The following is a 16,187-nucleotide window of genomic DNA, read 5'->3' as shown; positions in this document are numbered from 1 at the left end:
CGCGCTGACCGGAGCCCGGACCCCCCCGGAGCCCCGAACATCCCGTGGGCGTCCCGGGCCGCTCCGACCGCCCAGCCCGCACACCCAGCCCGGAGGTGGGATTAGGCCGGGCTTTGGCTGATCCCCTCCCAGCAGCCCGGCTTTATAAATCCCCCGCGGCCGCCGGGCGCGGCACCCGAGGGTGCCCGGGGCGGCCGCGATGGCGCAGCAGCGCCGTGTCCAGCTGTCCACGCAGCGCCCCGGCAGCACCGTGTGCGTGCTGGGCACCGAGCTGGCCCTGGACGTGTGCGGGTGAGCGCGGGGCACCAATCCGCTTTTCCTCTTGATCCCATTAACCACAGCCCCAAAATAGCGCGCGGTGGGGCGGGGGCGATGCTGCTGCTCCGGGGGCTTTTCCCAGGGGATGCTGTCCCGGGAAGGGGGAGGGGTGGGATTCCCGGTGCCCGACCCAGTGTCCATCCCCACTGTCCATCCCGCTGTCCATCCCCTCTGTCCCTCCCCACTGTCCATCCCGCTGTCCATCCCCACTGTCCATCCTTCTGTCCATCCCCATAGTCCAACCTTCTGTCCATCCCCACTGTCCATCTTGCTGTCCATCTCTCTTTCCATCCTGCTGTCCATCCCTCTGTCCATCCCTGGTGTCCACCCCACTGTCCATCCCACTGTCCATCCTAGTGTCCATCCCTCTGTCCATCTCTCTGTCCATCTCTCTGTCCATCTCTCTGTCTATCCTTGTGTCCATCTCTCTGTCCCTCTCTCTGTCCATCTCTCTGTCCATCCCTCTGTCCATCCCTCTGTCCATCCCGCTGTCCCTCACGGACACTCCGAACATCTCCACAGCAGCGGGACCGCAACACTCTCAGCGGGATTTTGCCGGGTTTGGGGTGCCACAGGGCATTTTTGGGGTTTCAGCGCTCCGCCCCACATCCCTGCGGGATGAAACCAGGAATGTTTCCCACTTTCGGGGGCCGGCGGAGAGCGAGCCCCCGGCCCGGCTCCCGGATCTCGCTCCGCAGCAGCTCCGGGGTTTTGCCCCCGCTGCCCCCGGGTTCATCGCCGTCCCCTCCGCTGCCCCGGGCTGGGATTCCCCCGTTCCCCGGGCACGGAGCCGCCTTCCCTTCTCCCGGGCTCGGATCCGCTCCGGGCCCATCGCCCGTGCCCTCCCGAGCGGGGGCGGGGCGGGACGAGCTCCGGCCTGCCCCGCAGCGCTCGGAAATGCCGATTTTGGGGAGATCCGTGCCCAAACCCCTCCCGGGCAGCGCCGGCATCCATCGCACCGCGGCCGGGGCCCGTCCCCGCTGCCCTCGGGAGGTTCGCGGGTTCTATCCCAGGATTTGGGGCGTTTCGGAGCGATGACCGCGGTTCTTTTTGTGGGATTTATCCCCGTTTATTCCCGTTTCCCGTGGCGGGACGGGGCGCGCTTTGCACCCCGAATATCCGCGGATTTGGGGTTTTTGGAAGGATTCCTGCCGCGGGGTTGGCGCCGCCGCCTTGCCCCGGGCTCGCAGCCTCGGGCGGGATTTGCTTTAATCGCCTTGGGGGATTTGTGGGAATTGCCTCTTCCAGGAGCGGCTGCCCGCACGTTTGGGGGATTTGTGCCTCTCCCGCAATCGATGCAATTCCAGGCTGCAGGATTTGTGCCTATCCCGGGAATCAATGCAATTCCAGGCTGCAGGATTTCTGCCTATCCCGGGAATCAATGCAATTCCAGGCTGCAGGATTTGTGCCTATCCCGGGAATCAATGCAATTCCAGGCTGCAGGATTTGTGCCTATCCCGGGAATCAATGCAATTCCAGGCTGCAGGATTTGTGCCTATCCCGGGAATCAATGCAATTCCAGGCTGCAGGATTTCTGCCTATCCCGGGAATCAATGCAATTCCAGGCTGCAGGATTTGTGCCTATCCCGGGAATCAATGCAATTCCAGGCTGCAGGATTTCTGCCTATCCCGGGAATCAATGCAATTCCCAGGTTGCAGGATTTGCTGCACCTCCAGGGAATCGATGCAATCCCAAGTTGCAGGACTTGCTGCGGGATTTGTTCCTCTCTGAAGGATTTATTCCCCATTTCGTCTTGCAGCACTTGCTGCAGCTGCATTTTTTAGGATTAATTCAGTTTTTCAGGACCCCTTGCTATTCTGCATTTCAGGGTTTCTTCATATTAAAGATTTTATAACAATTTCGTATCTCAGGGCTTGCTGCAGTTGAATTTTCCAGGATTATTTCCATTTCCCAGGACTTCCTGCAATTCTAAACTGCAGGATTTGTTGCATACTGACAGGTTAAGCCCAATTTCATCTTGCAGGACTTGCTGCAGTTGCATTTTCCAGGATTATTTCCATTTTCCAGGACTTCTCACAATTCCACATTTCAGGGTTTGTTCCACATTGAAGGATTTGTCAGAGTTTCACATCTCAGCACTCGTTGCCTTTGCATTTTCCAGTATTATTTGCAATTTTTAGGATTTGTTGATATTCCGAGTTTCAGGATTTGTTCCATATTGCAGGATCTCCTGCAACTGAATATTTCAGGATTTCTTGCAGCTGCATTTCCCAGGATTTGCTGCATTTTGCACCACTGCTGTCATTCTAAATGGCAGGATTTTTTTCCCATTGAAGGATTTATCCCAATTTCATATCTCAACCCTTGTTGAAATCACATTTCCCAGGAATATTTGAATTTTCCATGACTTGTTGATATTCCAAAACCCAGGATTTGTTCCCATTGAAGGTTTTACCCAAATTCACATCCCGGCTCTTACTGAGGCCGCATTTTCTGGGAATATTTGAATTTTCCACGACTTGTTGATATTCCAAACTCCAGGCTTTGCTCCCTTTTGAAGGTTTTACCCCAATTCCACATCCCAGCCCTTGCTGAAATCACATTTTCCAGGAATATCTGAATTTTCCGGAAATGTTTTGAATTTTCCGGGAATATCTGAATTCTCCACAACTCGTTGATATTCCAAACCCCAGGATTTGTTCCCTTTTGAAGGTTTTACCCCAATTCCACATCCCAGCCCTTGCTGGGGTTGCATTTTCCAGGAATATTTGAATTTTCTGGGAATATTTGAATTTTCCGGGAATATTTAAATTTCCCAGGAATACCTGAATTTTCCACAACTCATTGATATTCCAAACCCCAGGATTTGTTCCCTTTTGAAGGTTTTACCCCAATTCCACATCCCAGCCCTTGCTGGGGTTGCATTTTCCAGGAATATTTGAATTTTCTGGGGATATTTGAATTTTCCGGGAATAGTTAAATTTCCCAGGAATACCTGAATTTTCCACAACTCATTGATATTCCAAACCCCAGGCTTTGTTCCCTGTTGAAGGTTTTACCCCAATTCCACATCCCAGCCCTTGCTGAGGTGGCGTTTTCCGGGAATGCTGGCAGAATTCCCGTTGCCTGACCCCGCTCCCTGTTCCAGCTCGGCCCCGCGCGGCGCCGCCTCCTTCCAGGCCCAGGCCACGCCGGGGGTGAAGCTCTGGGTGCTGCACGAGGCCCAGAGCGTGAAGTTGCCCTCGAGCGTCTGTCGCTGGCCCCTGGCGCCCGGCCCTGAGCTGCTGCTGGCCATGGACCGCCCCAGCAAGGACGTGGGCGACGAGAAGGTGCGCGATGGATCCCGCGGGATCCCACGGGGTGCCGGGATGGGTGACCGGATTCCTGCTGGATCCCGGGATCCTGTTTGGTGTTGGGATTCCCTCTGGATCCCAGGATTCCTGTTGGGTGTTGGGATTCCCTCTGGATCCCAGGATTCCTGCTGGGTGTTGGGATTCCTGCTGGTGCTGGGATCCTGTTGGGTGTTGGGATTCCCTCTGGATCCCAGGATTCCTGTTGGGTGTTGGGATTCTTGCTGTATCCCGGGATCCTGCTGGGTGTTGGGATTCCCTCTGGATCCCAGGATCCTGCTGGGTGTTGGGATTCTTGCTGTATCCTGGGATCCTGTTGTGTGTTGGGATTCCCTCTGGATCCTGGGATCCTGCTGGCTGTTGGGATTCCTGCTGGATCCTGGGATTCCCACTGAGTGCTGGGATTCCTTCTGGGTGTTGAGATCTCCTCTGGGTCCTGGGATTCCACTGGATCCTCACTGGGTGCTGGGATGGGTGCCGGGATTCCTACTGGGTCCTGGGATTTTCACGGGGTGTTGGGAGTCCTGGGGATCCCATGATTCCTGCTGGATCTCAGGATTCCCACCGGATCCTGGGATTCCTGTTTGGTGTTGGGATCCCCTGCTGGGATTCCTGCAGGGATCCCCAGTCGTCGGGATCCCCATGGATCCCGGGATTCCCGCTGGGTGCTGGGGTGGGTGCCGGGATTCCCAGCGGATCCCGGGATCCCGCCCGGCTGGCTCGGTGCCAGCCCCGCTCTCGTTGCAGGTCCGGATCTCCTATTTCCGCGAGGCCGGCGGGGTTCCCGTGGGCCGGGCCCTGCTCTACCTCACCTGCGTGGGTAAGGGGGGACGGCCCCAACCCCCTGAACCCCCATTCCCAGCCCCCATTCCCAACCCCCATTCCTGAACCCCCATTCCTGAACCCCCATTCCTGAACCCCCGTTCCCAGCCCCCATTCCCAACCCCCGTTCCCAACCCCCATTCCCAACCCCCATTCCTGAACCCCATTCCCAACCCCCATTCCCAACCACCGTTCCCAACCCCCGTTCCCAACCCCCATTCCCAGCCCCCATTCCTGAACCCCCATTCCCAACCCCCATTCCCAGCCCCCATTCCCAAACCCCCATTCCCAACCCCCATTCCTGAACCCCCATTCCCAACCCCCATTCCCAAACCCCCATTCCCAAACCCCATTCCTGAACCCCCATTCCCAGCCCCCATTCCCAACCCCCATTCCCAACCCCCATTCCTGAACCCCCATTCCCAGCCCCCATTCCCAACCCCCATTCCTGAACTCCCGTTCCCACCCCCATTCCCGAACCCCCATTCCTGAACCCCCATTCCTGAACCCCCATTCCCAACCCCCATTCCCGAACCCCCATTCCTGAACCCCCATTCCTGAACCCCCATTCCCAACCCCCATTCCCGAACCCCCATTCCTGAACCCCCGTTCCCAACCCCCATTCCCAACTCCCATTCCCAAACCCCCATTCCCAACCCCCATTCCCAAACCCCAATTCCCAAACCCCCATTCCCAACCCCCATTCCCGGGATTTCCCCTTTTCCCATCTCACCCCTGTCCCACAGAGGTGTCGCTGGACGCTGACGTCACCCGCAGCGGGGCCGTGAGCCGGACACTGCTGGACAAGGTATCCAGAGGGGCCGGGAATGCCACGGGATTGGGAATTCCTGGATGACCCCCAGGCCCTGATGGGATTGGGGATTCCTGGATGAGCTTCCAGACCCCAATGGGATTGGGAATTCCCGGCTGAGCCCCGGATCCCGATGGGATTGGGAATTCCCAGCTGAGTCCCAGATCCCGATGGGAATGGGAATTCCCGGCTGAGCCCCAGATCCCAATGGGATTGGGAATTCCTGGCTGAACCCCAGATCCCAATGGGATTGGGAATTCCTGGCTGAACCCCAGATCCCAATGGGATTGGGAATTCCCAGCTGAGTCCCAGATCCCAATGGGATTGGGAATTCCCGGATAAACTCCGGATCCCGATGGGATTGGGAATTCCCGGCTGAGCCCCAGATCCCAATGGGATTGGGAATTCCCGGCTGAGTCCCAGATCCCGATGGGATTGGGAATTCCCGGCTGAGCCCCAGATCCCGATGGGATTGGGAATTCCCAGCTGAGTCCCAGATCCCAATGGGATTGGGAATTCCCGGCTGAGTCCCAGATCCCAATAGGATTGGGAATTCCCAGATAAACCCCGGATCCCAATGGGATTGGGAATTCCCGGCTGAGTCCCAGATCCCAATGGGATTGGGAATTCCCAGATAAACCCCGGATCCCAATGGGATTGGGAATTCCCGGCTGAGTCCCAGATCCCAATGGGATTGGGAATTCCTGGCTGAGTCCCAGATCCCGATGGGATTGGGAATTCCCGGATAAACTCCGGATCCCGATGGGATTGGGAATTCCTGGCTGAGCCCCAGATCCCAATGGGATTGGGAATTCCCGGCTGAGTCCCAGATCCCGATGGGATTGGGAATTCCCGGCTGAGCCCCGGATCCCGATGGGATTGGGAATTCCCGGCTGAGTCCCGGATCCCGATGGGATTGGGAATTCCCGGCTGAGTCCCAGATCCCGATGGGATTGGGAATTCCCGGCTGAGTCCCAGATCCCGATGGGATTGGGAATTCTTGGACAAGCCCCGGATCCCGATGGGATTGGGAATTCCCGGCTGAGCCCCGGATCCCAATGGGATTGGGAATTCCCGGCTGAGCCCCGGATCCCGATGGGATTGGGAATTCCCGGCTGAGCCCGGCCCGCTCTGTGCCCCAGGCCAGCTGGACGTGGGGCCCCGAGGGCCACGGGGCCGTGCTGCTCGTCAACTGCGACCGCGACGACCCCGACGCCGAGGGCCTGGACAACGAGGACAGCGCCGTGCGCTCCTACAACGGTCCCGACAGCCCCGAGCCCCCGGCTCCCGCTTTTCCCTCCCTTTTCCACTTTTCCCTCCATTTCCCCTTTCTTCCACAGCCCAGAACCCCCAATTTCCCATTTTCCCCTGAGTTTTCCCTCCATTTTCCCTCAGTTTCCCCACTTTCCTCTGAATTTTCCATTCCTACCACAGCGTAGAGCCCAAATTTCCCACTTTCTCCTCAAATTTTCCTTCCTACCACAGCCCAGAAATCCTGTTTTCCCACTTTTCCCACAATTTTCCCCCTTTTCCCTCAATTTCCCCTTCCTTCCACAGCCCAGAACCTGCAATTTTCCCACTTTTCCCTGAGTTTTCCCTTCCCACCACAGCCCAGAATCCCTGTCCTCCCACTCTTCCTTCAATTCTCCCATTTCCCCCTCAACATTCTCATTCTTCCACAGCCCAGAACTTGCAATTTTCCCACTTTCCCCTCAATTTTCTCCCACTTCTCCCTCAGTTTTCCCTTCCCACCCCAGCCCAGAACCCCCATTTTCCCCCTTTTCCCCCAGTTTTCCCCTTTCCCCTGAGTTTTCCCCCTTTTCCCTCAGTTTTCCTCTTTCCCCTCAGTTTCTCCCTTTTCCCTCAATTTTTCCCTTTTCTCTCAGTTTTCCCCTTCTCCCCCAATTTTCCCCTTTTCCCCCAATTTTCTCCTTTTCCCTCAGTTTCCCCCTTTCCCCCCAATTTTCCACTTTTCCCTCAGTTTCCCCCTTTCCCCCCAATTTTCCCCTTTTCCCTCAGCTTTCCCCTTTCCCCCCAATTTTCCACTTTTCCCTGGTTTCCCCCTTTTCCCTTAGTTTTCCCCATTTCCTTCTAATTTCCCCCTTTTCCCTCAGTTTCCCTTTTCCCCCCAATTTCTCTCAGTTTCCCCCTTTTCCCTCAGTTTCCCATTTTCCCTGGTTTCCCCCTTTTCCCTCAGTTTCGCTTTCCCCCCCAATTTCTCTCAGTTTCCCATTTTCCCTGTGTTTCCCTCTTTTCCCTGGGTTTCCCCCTTTTCCCCCAATTTTCCCCTTTTCCATGGTTTTCCCCTTTTCCCCCCAGTTCCCCCCTTTCCCGCAGTTTTCCCGGGTTTCCCCTGAGCCGTGCCCGTTCCCCAGACCTGCAGGACATGGCGCAGCTGGTGCTGCGGGCGCGCGGCCCCCGCGCCACCTTCGCCGGGCACCGCCTGCTGCTGCACCTGGACTTCGGCGACGCCGACAAGATCAGGGTTTTCTACGGCGGCAGTGAGTGCCCGGATTTGGGGGAATTTGGGGGACTGGGGGGATTTGGGACCCCCGGCTCACGGGGATCGACCCCAAATCCTTGCGCTGCTTCTCCAGCGCCCCGGGCGGGGTTGAGCCGATCCAGGCGGGGTTTGGTCCCCGCGGGGTTTGGGGCGGCTTTAGGGACAAAGGGGGAACGCTGCGGGAACGGGGCTGGGTTTGGGTTTGAGGTGCCCGTGTCCCGCAGGCGGCGCGGAGCTGGAGAAGTTCAAGCCCGTCCTGGGGGGCTCCAAGCTGGCCTACACCGTGCGGCCCAGCCGGCAGCACCACGACAGCGTCTTCTACGTGGAGGGCCTGGCCTTCCCCGACGTGGCCTTCTCCGGCCTCGTGTCCCTGCACGTCACCCTGCTCGAGAGCCCCGAAAAGGTCCGGCCGGGGGGCACGGGGGGTGGGACAGCGGGGACAGATCCCAAACTCCATCCCCAACATCCCGGGGGGGCTGGGACAGCGGGGACAGATCCCAAACTCTATCTGTGACATCCTGGGGGCGTGGGACAGTGGGGACAGATCCCAAACTCTATCCCTGACATCCTGGGGGCGTGGGACAGTGGGGACAGATCCCAAACTCCATCCTCGCTTTCCCAGGGTGGGCTGGGACAGTGGTGACAGATCCCAGACTCTATCCCTGTCATCCCAGAAACCCCATTTTCCCACTTTTCCCTCCATTTTTTCTCTCCAGGGTGGGCTGGGACAGTGGGGACAGATCCACAACTCCATCCCTGTCATCCCAGAACCTCCATTTTCCCACTTTCCCCTCAATTTTCCATTTCTACCACTGCCCAGAACTCCCATTCTCCCACTTTTCCCTCGATTTTTGTCCCCCAGAGGGGGCTGGCACAGCAGGGACAGATCCCAGACTCCATCCCTATCATCCCAGGGGTGTGGGACAATGGGGACAGATCCCAAACTCCATCCCCACCATCCCAGGGCCTCCTGGAGTCTCCAATCTTCACGGACTCTGTGGTGTTCCGCGTGGCTCCCTGGATCATGACGCCCAACACGGCGACGCCGCTCGAAGTCTTTGTCTGCAGGTGGGTGCTGCTGGGTGCTCCCACCCTCCTCGCTGCCGGATCCACTCCCAAATCCCGATTTTCCCGTTTTGCCCCCAGCGTGGATGGCAACGAGGAGTTTGTGGCGGCCGTGGGCGCGCTGGCCGAGCGGGCGCAGTGCCCGCTGACCGTGTGCCCGGCGCCGCAGAACCGCCAGGACCGCTGGATCCAGGTGGGAGCAGGGCGCGCCCGGCCCCTCCTCGCCGCAGCAGCGCTTTTGGGGGGGGTCCCAAAATTCTCCATCCCTCCTCCAGGATGAGGTGGAGTTCGGCTACATCCAAGCCCCCCACAAGACACTTCCCGTGGTCTTTGACTCGCCCCGGGACCGTGGCCTGAAGGATTTTCCCGTCAGGAGCATCCTGGTATCCAACCCCTTCCTCCTGCCTTGCCCAGCTTGGCAATCCCCTAAAAACTGGGATAAATCCCTTAAAAAACTGGGATAAATCCCTTTCAAAACTGGGGTAAATCCCCCGAAAAACTGGGATAAATCCCCTTAAAACCTGGGATAAATCCCTTTATTTCGTGCATGTTCGGCGTGGGAAGCTCCAGCACAGAGGATTTGGGGGTGCAGTGCCTCGCTGCCGACAGCTGCATTTTTAAAAGCATTTTCTCCCCGCCCAGGGCCCTGATTTTGGCTACGTGGCCCGACAGGCTGCAGAGGGCGCTTCCAGCCTGGATTCCTTCGGGAATTTGGAGGTGAGCCCGCCCGTGACTGTGCAGGGCAAGGAGTACCCCTTGGGGCGCATCCTGATCGGCAGCAGCTTCCCCAGGTGAGCCGGGAGCAGGAAAAACCCCAAAAAAGGATTTCCCGGCCCCGTTTGGGGTGGGCTCCGAGCGGGGTGGGCTCCGAGCGGGCCCCCAACCCCCGGCGCTCCCCCAGGGTGGGCGGCCGCAGGATGGCCAAGGCCGTGCGGGATTTCCTGGTGGCCCAGAAGGTGCAGGCGCCCGTGGAGCTCTTCTCGGACTGGCTCAGCGTCGGGCACGTGGACGAGTTCCTGAGCTTCGTCCCCGCGCCCGACCGGAAGGTAACGGATCCCGGGAGTGGGAAAAAGCGGGATGAGACCCTCAGAGCCCTCCCTGACCTCCTCCTCCTCGTCCCCCGCAGGGATTCCGGCTGCTCCTGGCCAGCCCCAGCGCCTGCTACCAGCTCCTGAAGGAGAAGCAGGAGGAGGGGTTCGGCGAGGCCGCGATGTTCCAGGGTAGGGCAGGACGGGGCTCCGTGGGTCGGTTTCCCCGTTTTCCCGCAAAATGTGATGGGGGAGGTGGATGGACCCTGAAAGCCGGCTGGGAAGTGGCGGTAGAATGGTGCAGAACTGAAAATTAATTAATTAAAAGCTGCAGGGGTTGGATTTCTGGGTTGGGATGGAGCTCCGGGGTCAGAGCTGGAGTCTGATCCCAGCCGAGCTGGGGCAGAATTCCAGCCTGGCTCCCTCTCGGCAGGGCTGGACAGGGTGCCCAAGCCGACCATAAATGAGATCCTGGCTAACGAGGAGCTCCGCAAGTTCAATGACTACGCCCAGGTGAGGACAGGGAGCAGGAGGCTCCGACCCATCGCTCCCTCCTTTTGTCCCCCCATCCCTCTTTCCTCTCCTCCATCCCTCCACCCATCCTCCATCACCACCCTCCTGTCCATCCATCTCCCCATTGCTCTGTCCCTCCTTCATCCATTCCTCCCTCTGTCCAACCTTCTGTCTATCCATGGATCCATCCATGGATCCACCCATCATCCATCCATCCATCCATCCATCCATCCATCATCCATCCATCCATCCATCCATCCATCCATCCATCCATCATCCATCCATCATCCATCCATCCATCCATCATCCATCCATCATCCATCCATCCATCATCCATCCATCCATCCATCCATCATCCATCCATCCATCCATCCATCCATCCATCATCCATCCATCCATCCATCCATCCATCCATCATCCATCCATCCATCCATCCATCCATCCATCCATCATCCATCCATCCATCCATCCATCCATCCATCATCCATCCATCCATCCATCCATCCATCCATCCATCATCCATCCATCATCCATCATCCATCCATCCATCCATCATCCATCCATCCATCCATCCATCCATCATCCATCATCCATCATCCATCCATCCATCCATCCATCATCCATCCATCCATCCATCCATCATCCATCCATCATCCATCATCCATCCATCCATCATCCATCCATCCATCCATCATCCATCATCCATCCATCCATCCATCCATCCATCATCCATCCATCCATCCATCATCCATCCATCCATCCATCATCCATCCATCATCCATCATCCATCCATCCATCCATCATCCATCCATCCATCCATCCATCATCCATCCATCCATCCATCCATCCATCCATCATCCATCCATCATCCATCATCCATCCATCCATCATCCATCCATCCATCCATCCATCCATCATCCATCCATCATCCATCCATCCATCCATCCATCCATCCATCATCCATCATCCATCATCCATCCATCCATCATCCATCCATCCATCATCCATCCATCCATCATCCATCCATCCATCCATCATCCATCATCCATCATCCATCATCCATCCATCCATCCATCATCCATCCATCCATCATCCATCATCCATCATCCATCATCCATCCATCCATCCATCATCCATCCATCCATCCATCCATCCATCCATCCATCCATCATCCATCCATCCATCCATCCATCCATCCATCCATCCATCCATCATCCATCCATCCATCATCCATCCATCCATCATCCATCCATCCATCCATCATCCATCCATCATCCATCCATCCATCATCCATCATCCATCCATCATCCATCCATCCATCCATCCATCCATCCATCATCCATCCATCATCCATCCATCCATCCATCATCCATCCATCATCCATCCATCCATCATCCATCATCCATCCATCATCCATCCATCCATCCATCTATCCATCCATCATCCATCCCTCCATCCACCTCTCTGCCCACCCTTCTGTCCATCTCTCCAGCCGCCTGTCCATCCTCACGTCCATCCCTCTGTCCCTCCCTTTGTCCCTCCATCTCCCCATCCCAATGTCCATCTCTTTGTCCCTCCATCTCTCTATCCCACTCTCCATCTCCTTGTTCCTCCATCCCTTTTCCCCCACTTTGTCCCTCCATTTCTCCATCCTTTTGTCCCTCCATGTCCCCATCCCACTGTCCCTGTGCTGTCCCTCCCTCCCCAGAGCTGCATCAGCTGGAACCGGGACATCCTGAAGCGCTCGCTGGGCCTGGCCGAGCCGGACATCCTGGACATCCCGCAGCTCTTCCAGAACAACGCCGCCTCCGGGGCCGAGGCCTTCTTCCCGGACATGGTAACGGCACCCCTGACCTCCCCGGGCCGGGATCGGGGCCGGGATTGGGGCTGGGATGTCCCCTGATGGGATCGGGGTTGGGACATTCCCTGATGGGATTGGGGTCGGGGTCAGGATGTCCCTGGGGAAGGACTGGGGCTGGGACGTTCCGTGATGGGATTGAGGCCGCAATGTCCCCAGGTTGGCATCGGGGTCGGGGCTGGGATTCCTTGATGGAATTGGGGCTGGAATGTCCCTGGGCCCCTGATGGGATTGGGGTTGGGGCTGGGGGTGGGATCAGGGCTGGGTGAGATCGGATCACATCCCTGGGGTGGGATTGGAGCTGGGATGTCCCTAGGGCAGGACTGGGGCTGGTATCGGGGCTGGGATGTCCCCTGATGGGATCAGGGCTGGGATATCCCTGGGCCAAGATATGCCCTGATGGAATGAGGGCCGGGAAGTTCCTTGGGGTGGGACTGGGGCTGGGATGTCCCCTGATGGGATGGGGGCTGGGATACTCCCCGGGCAGGGATGCTCCCTGGAGTGGGATCAGGGCTGGGATGTCCCCAGGCCAGGAAGTCCCCTAATGGGATCGGGGCCGGGCTGTCCCTGGGCTGGGATGCCCCCTGATGGGATTGATCGGGGTTGGGGCTGGGATATCCCTGGGCCAGGATATGCCCTGATGGGATCAGGGCTGCGAGGTTCTTTGGGGTGGGACTGGGGCCGGGATGTCCCCAGATGGGATCAGGGCCGGGATGTCCCTGGGCTGGGCTGTCCCCTGATGGGATCAGGGCTGGGATGTCCCTGGGCTGGGCTGTCCCCTGATGGGATCAGGGCCGGGATGTCCCTGGGCTGGGCTGTCCCCTGATGGGATCAGGGCCGGGATGTCCCTGGGCTGGGCTGTCCCCTGATGGGATGGGGACGTCCCTGGCCGCTCCCTGCTCCAGGTGAACATGCTGGTGCTGGGCCGGCACCTGGGCATCCCCAAGCCCTTCGGGCCCGTGGTGGGCGGGCGCTGCTGCCTGGAGCAGCGCGTGCGGGAGCTGCTGGAGCCGCTGGGCCTCTCCTGCACCTTCATCGACGACTTCTTCTCCTACCACGTCCTGCTGGGCGAGGTCCACTGCGGCACCAACGTGCGCCGCAAGCCCTTGGCCTTCAAGTGGTGGCACGCGGTGCCCTGAGGTGGCCCCGGCCCCTCCGCGTCCCCTCCCGCCCCAATCCCCGCCCTGTCCCTGCCAAGTGCCTTCGGTGGCGGAAATAAATCCGGGCTGCGGCCGCGGGGGCTCTGCAGGGCTCTCCCGGCACCGGGAGAACGCTGGACTGGTTAAACTGGTGGGGAATGGGGGCGGGTGGGGCGCTGGAGCCGCTGTCCCCGTGCCAAAATCCATGTGGGGTTAGGGAATTATGGAATCAGGGAAACATGGAATTACGGAATCATGGGATGGTTGGGATGGAGGGACCTTCAAGCTCATCCATTCCCAGGGGCAGGGACAGCTCCCACTGTCCCAGGCTGCTCCAAGCCCCATCCAGCCTGGCCTTGGGCAGCCACAGCTGCTCTGGGAATTTCATCCCAGCCCCTTCCCACCCTCACAGGGAAGGATTTATCCCATATATCCCGATCCAAATTGTCCCTCTTTACTTTGAAGCCATTCCCTGTGTCCTGTCCCTCCATGCCTTGTCCCCAGTCCCTCTCCAGCTCTCCTGGAGCCCCTTCAGGCCCTGGAAGGGCTCTGAGCTCTCCCTGGAGCCTTCTCCTCTCCAGGTGAACATTCCCAGCTCTCCCAGCCTTTCCTCCCAGCAGAGCTGCTCCATCCTCTGATCCCCCTGGAGCCTCCTCTGGCCTGGCTCCAGCTCCTCCCTGTGCTGGGCCCAGCCTGGGGCACAATCCCCCCTCTCCTGCTCATTCCCATTCCCATCCCCATCCCTGGCTCATTCCCAGTGGGAATCAGCGCCTCCAGCCCAGGAGCTGATCCCATTCCATTTCCCATTCCCATCCCACCCCTGGAATCCATCCCTGTTCGAGTGGGATCCAGATGGGGCCGCGTCCGAGCCCTGCTGGAATTCCAGAGGGACAGAATCCACAGCTGTTCCCTTGGAGCGACCCCACACAGGGACAGGAACCCCTGATCCCAGAGCTGCGTCCCTAAAGAATTCCAGAGGGAAAACAGGACAGGAACCCCCGATCCCAGAGCTGTGTCCCTAAAGAATTCCAGAGGGAAAACAGGACAGGAACCCCTGATCCCAGAGCTGTGTCCCTAAAGAATTCCAGAGGGAAAACAGGACAGGAACCCCTGATCCCAGAGCTGTGTCCCCATGGAATTCCAGAGGGAAAACAGGAGCGGGAATGTTGTGGGATGGAGTCTGGATTGGGATTTGGGAAAATGCAGCGTCATCTCCAGTGCCCTTTGGGAACAAAATGGGGAAATAGAAAATGGAATAAAAAATTCAAAAAAAAAGAAAATTTCAAGTAAAAAAGAATAAAAAAAAAAAAGGATGGAAATCCTGAGAATTGAAAATACAGAGTGAAAAAAATAGAAATTAAATGTTACAAATGAAAAAAAAAAAAAGAGGAAAAATAAAGAAAAAATAGGGAAAAAATTGAAGTTCAAATTTAAATACCAATGTTAAAAAATGAAGGTAAAATAAAGTAGCAAAGTTAAAATTAGAAAATGAAAAGTAGAATAAAAAGAGAAATAAAAATAAAAATTAGAGGGGAAATATAAATATTAAAGTTGAATTAAAATGGAAAATTAGAGTAAGAAATAGAAATAAATATTAAAATTGACTTAAAATGGAAAATTAGAGTAAGAAGTATCAAAGAAATGTTAAAATGGAATGTAAAAAAATTGAAAGTAGAATTTGAAATTTAAGCAATTAAAAATTAGGAACATAAATGAAAAGATGAATTAAAAGATAGAATTGAAAAAGGAGAAATAGAAAGGAAAAGATGAAGCTCAAAGCTGGATTTGCCAAATTAAAAAGCAGAAATTAAAATGAAGAAATTTTGATGGAATAAAATAGGAAATAAAAAGGGAAAAATGAAGCTCAGGGTTGAATTCATAATGAGAACCAAATAAAAAATTAGGAATTAAGATGAGGAGACTTTGATGAAACAAAAAACAGAATGAAAAATAAAATAAAAATGAGACTTGAAGGTAAAAAAACAACAAAAAAGTAAAAATAAAAATTAAACATTGAAAAATGAAGAAGCAAAGACTTAAAACTGCCAAAAATCCGGGACTGAAAGCGGAAAATGGGAATTTTTTAAACTCCAACCAGTGGAAGGCGAGGGCGGCTCCGAGGGATACAAAAATCCCGGGATCCTCCCCCCGCCCGTCCTGGAGCCCTCCCGAGCTGGGAATTCCTTGGGAATGTGGGAATGGTCCCATGGGAATGCGGGAATGACTCTGTCCCCATCCAGGATCCTTCCCAAACCTGGGAATTTCTCGGGAATGCAGGAATGGCCCCATGGGAATGTGGGAATGATCCCATGGGAACGACCCTCTCCCCATCCAAGATCCTTCCCAAACCTGGGAGTTCCTTGGGAATGTGGGAATGACCCCATGGGAATGGCACACCTGGATCCTGCCCAAACCTGGGAATTTCTCAGGAATGCGGGAATGGCCCCATGGGAATGTGGGAATGGTCCTTGGGATTGTGGGAATGGTCCCATGGGAATGGGGGAATAGCCCCATGGGAATGACGCTCTCCCCATCCAGGATCCTTCCCAATTCTTGGGATTGCGGGAATGACCCTTGGAAATGTGGGAATGACCCCATGGGAATGGCACACCTGGATCCTGCCCAAACCTGGGAATTTCTCGGGAATGGCCCCATGGGAATGCGGGAATGGTCCTTGGAAATGCAGGAATAACCCCAGGGGAATGTGGGAATGGCCCCATGGGAATGACGCTCTCCCCATCCAGGATCCTTCCCAAACCTGGGAACTTCCTGGGATTGCTGGAATGACCCTCGGAAATGTGGGAATGGCCCCATGGGA

The 16,187-nt window shown here is 56.4% G+C and overlaps 1 protein-coding gene across 1 annotated transcript; it reads left to right on the top strand.

Annotated features, from left to right (window-relative positions):
- Window positions 1–78: 78 nt before the first annotated feature.
- Window positions 79–14,599, top strand: LOC128799059 (protein-arginine deiminase type-3-like). The gene is made up of 16 exons (XM_053963152.1): window positions 79–291; window positions 3,429–3,609; window positions 4,378–4,450; window positions 5,199–5,260; window positions 6,406–6,523; window positions 7,639–7,764; window positions 7,991–8,169; window positions 8,731–8,834; window positions 8,913–9,024; window positions 9,107–9,214; window positions 9,474–9,622; window positions 9,733–9,877; window positions 9,958–10,051; window positions 10,293–10,372; window positions 12,081–12,209; window positions 13,136–14,599. Exons 1-16 carry the CDS (start codon window positions 200–202, stop codon window positions 13,367–13,369), a joined length of 1,986 nt encoding a protein of 661 aa, XP_053819127.1. The 5' UTR covers window positions 79–199; the 3' UTR covers window positions 13,370–14,599.
- Window positions 14,600–16,187: the final 1,588 nt, after the last annotated feature.

The sequence above is a fragment of the Vidua chalybeata genome, chromosome 22, assembly GCF_026979565.1.
Source record: "Vidua chalybeata isolate OUT-0048 chromosome 22, bVidCha1 merged haplotype, whole genome shotgun sequence".
NCBI classification, from domain to species: domain Eukaryota; kingdom Metazoa; phylum Chordata; class Aves; order Passeriformes; family Viduidae; genus Vidua; species Vidua chalybeata.
The sequence above is the reverse complement of the archived record's forward strand: the minus strand, read 5'-3'. Positions and strand labels throughout refer to the sequence as shown.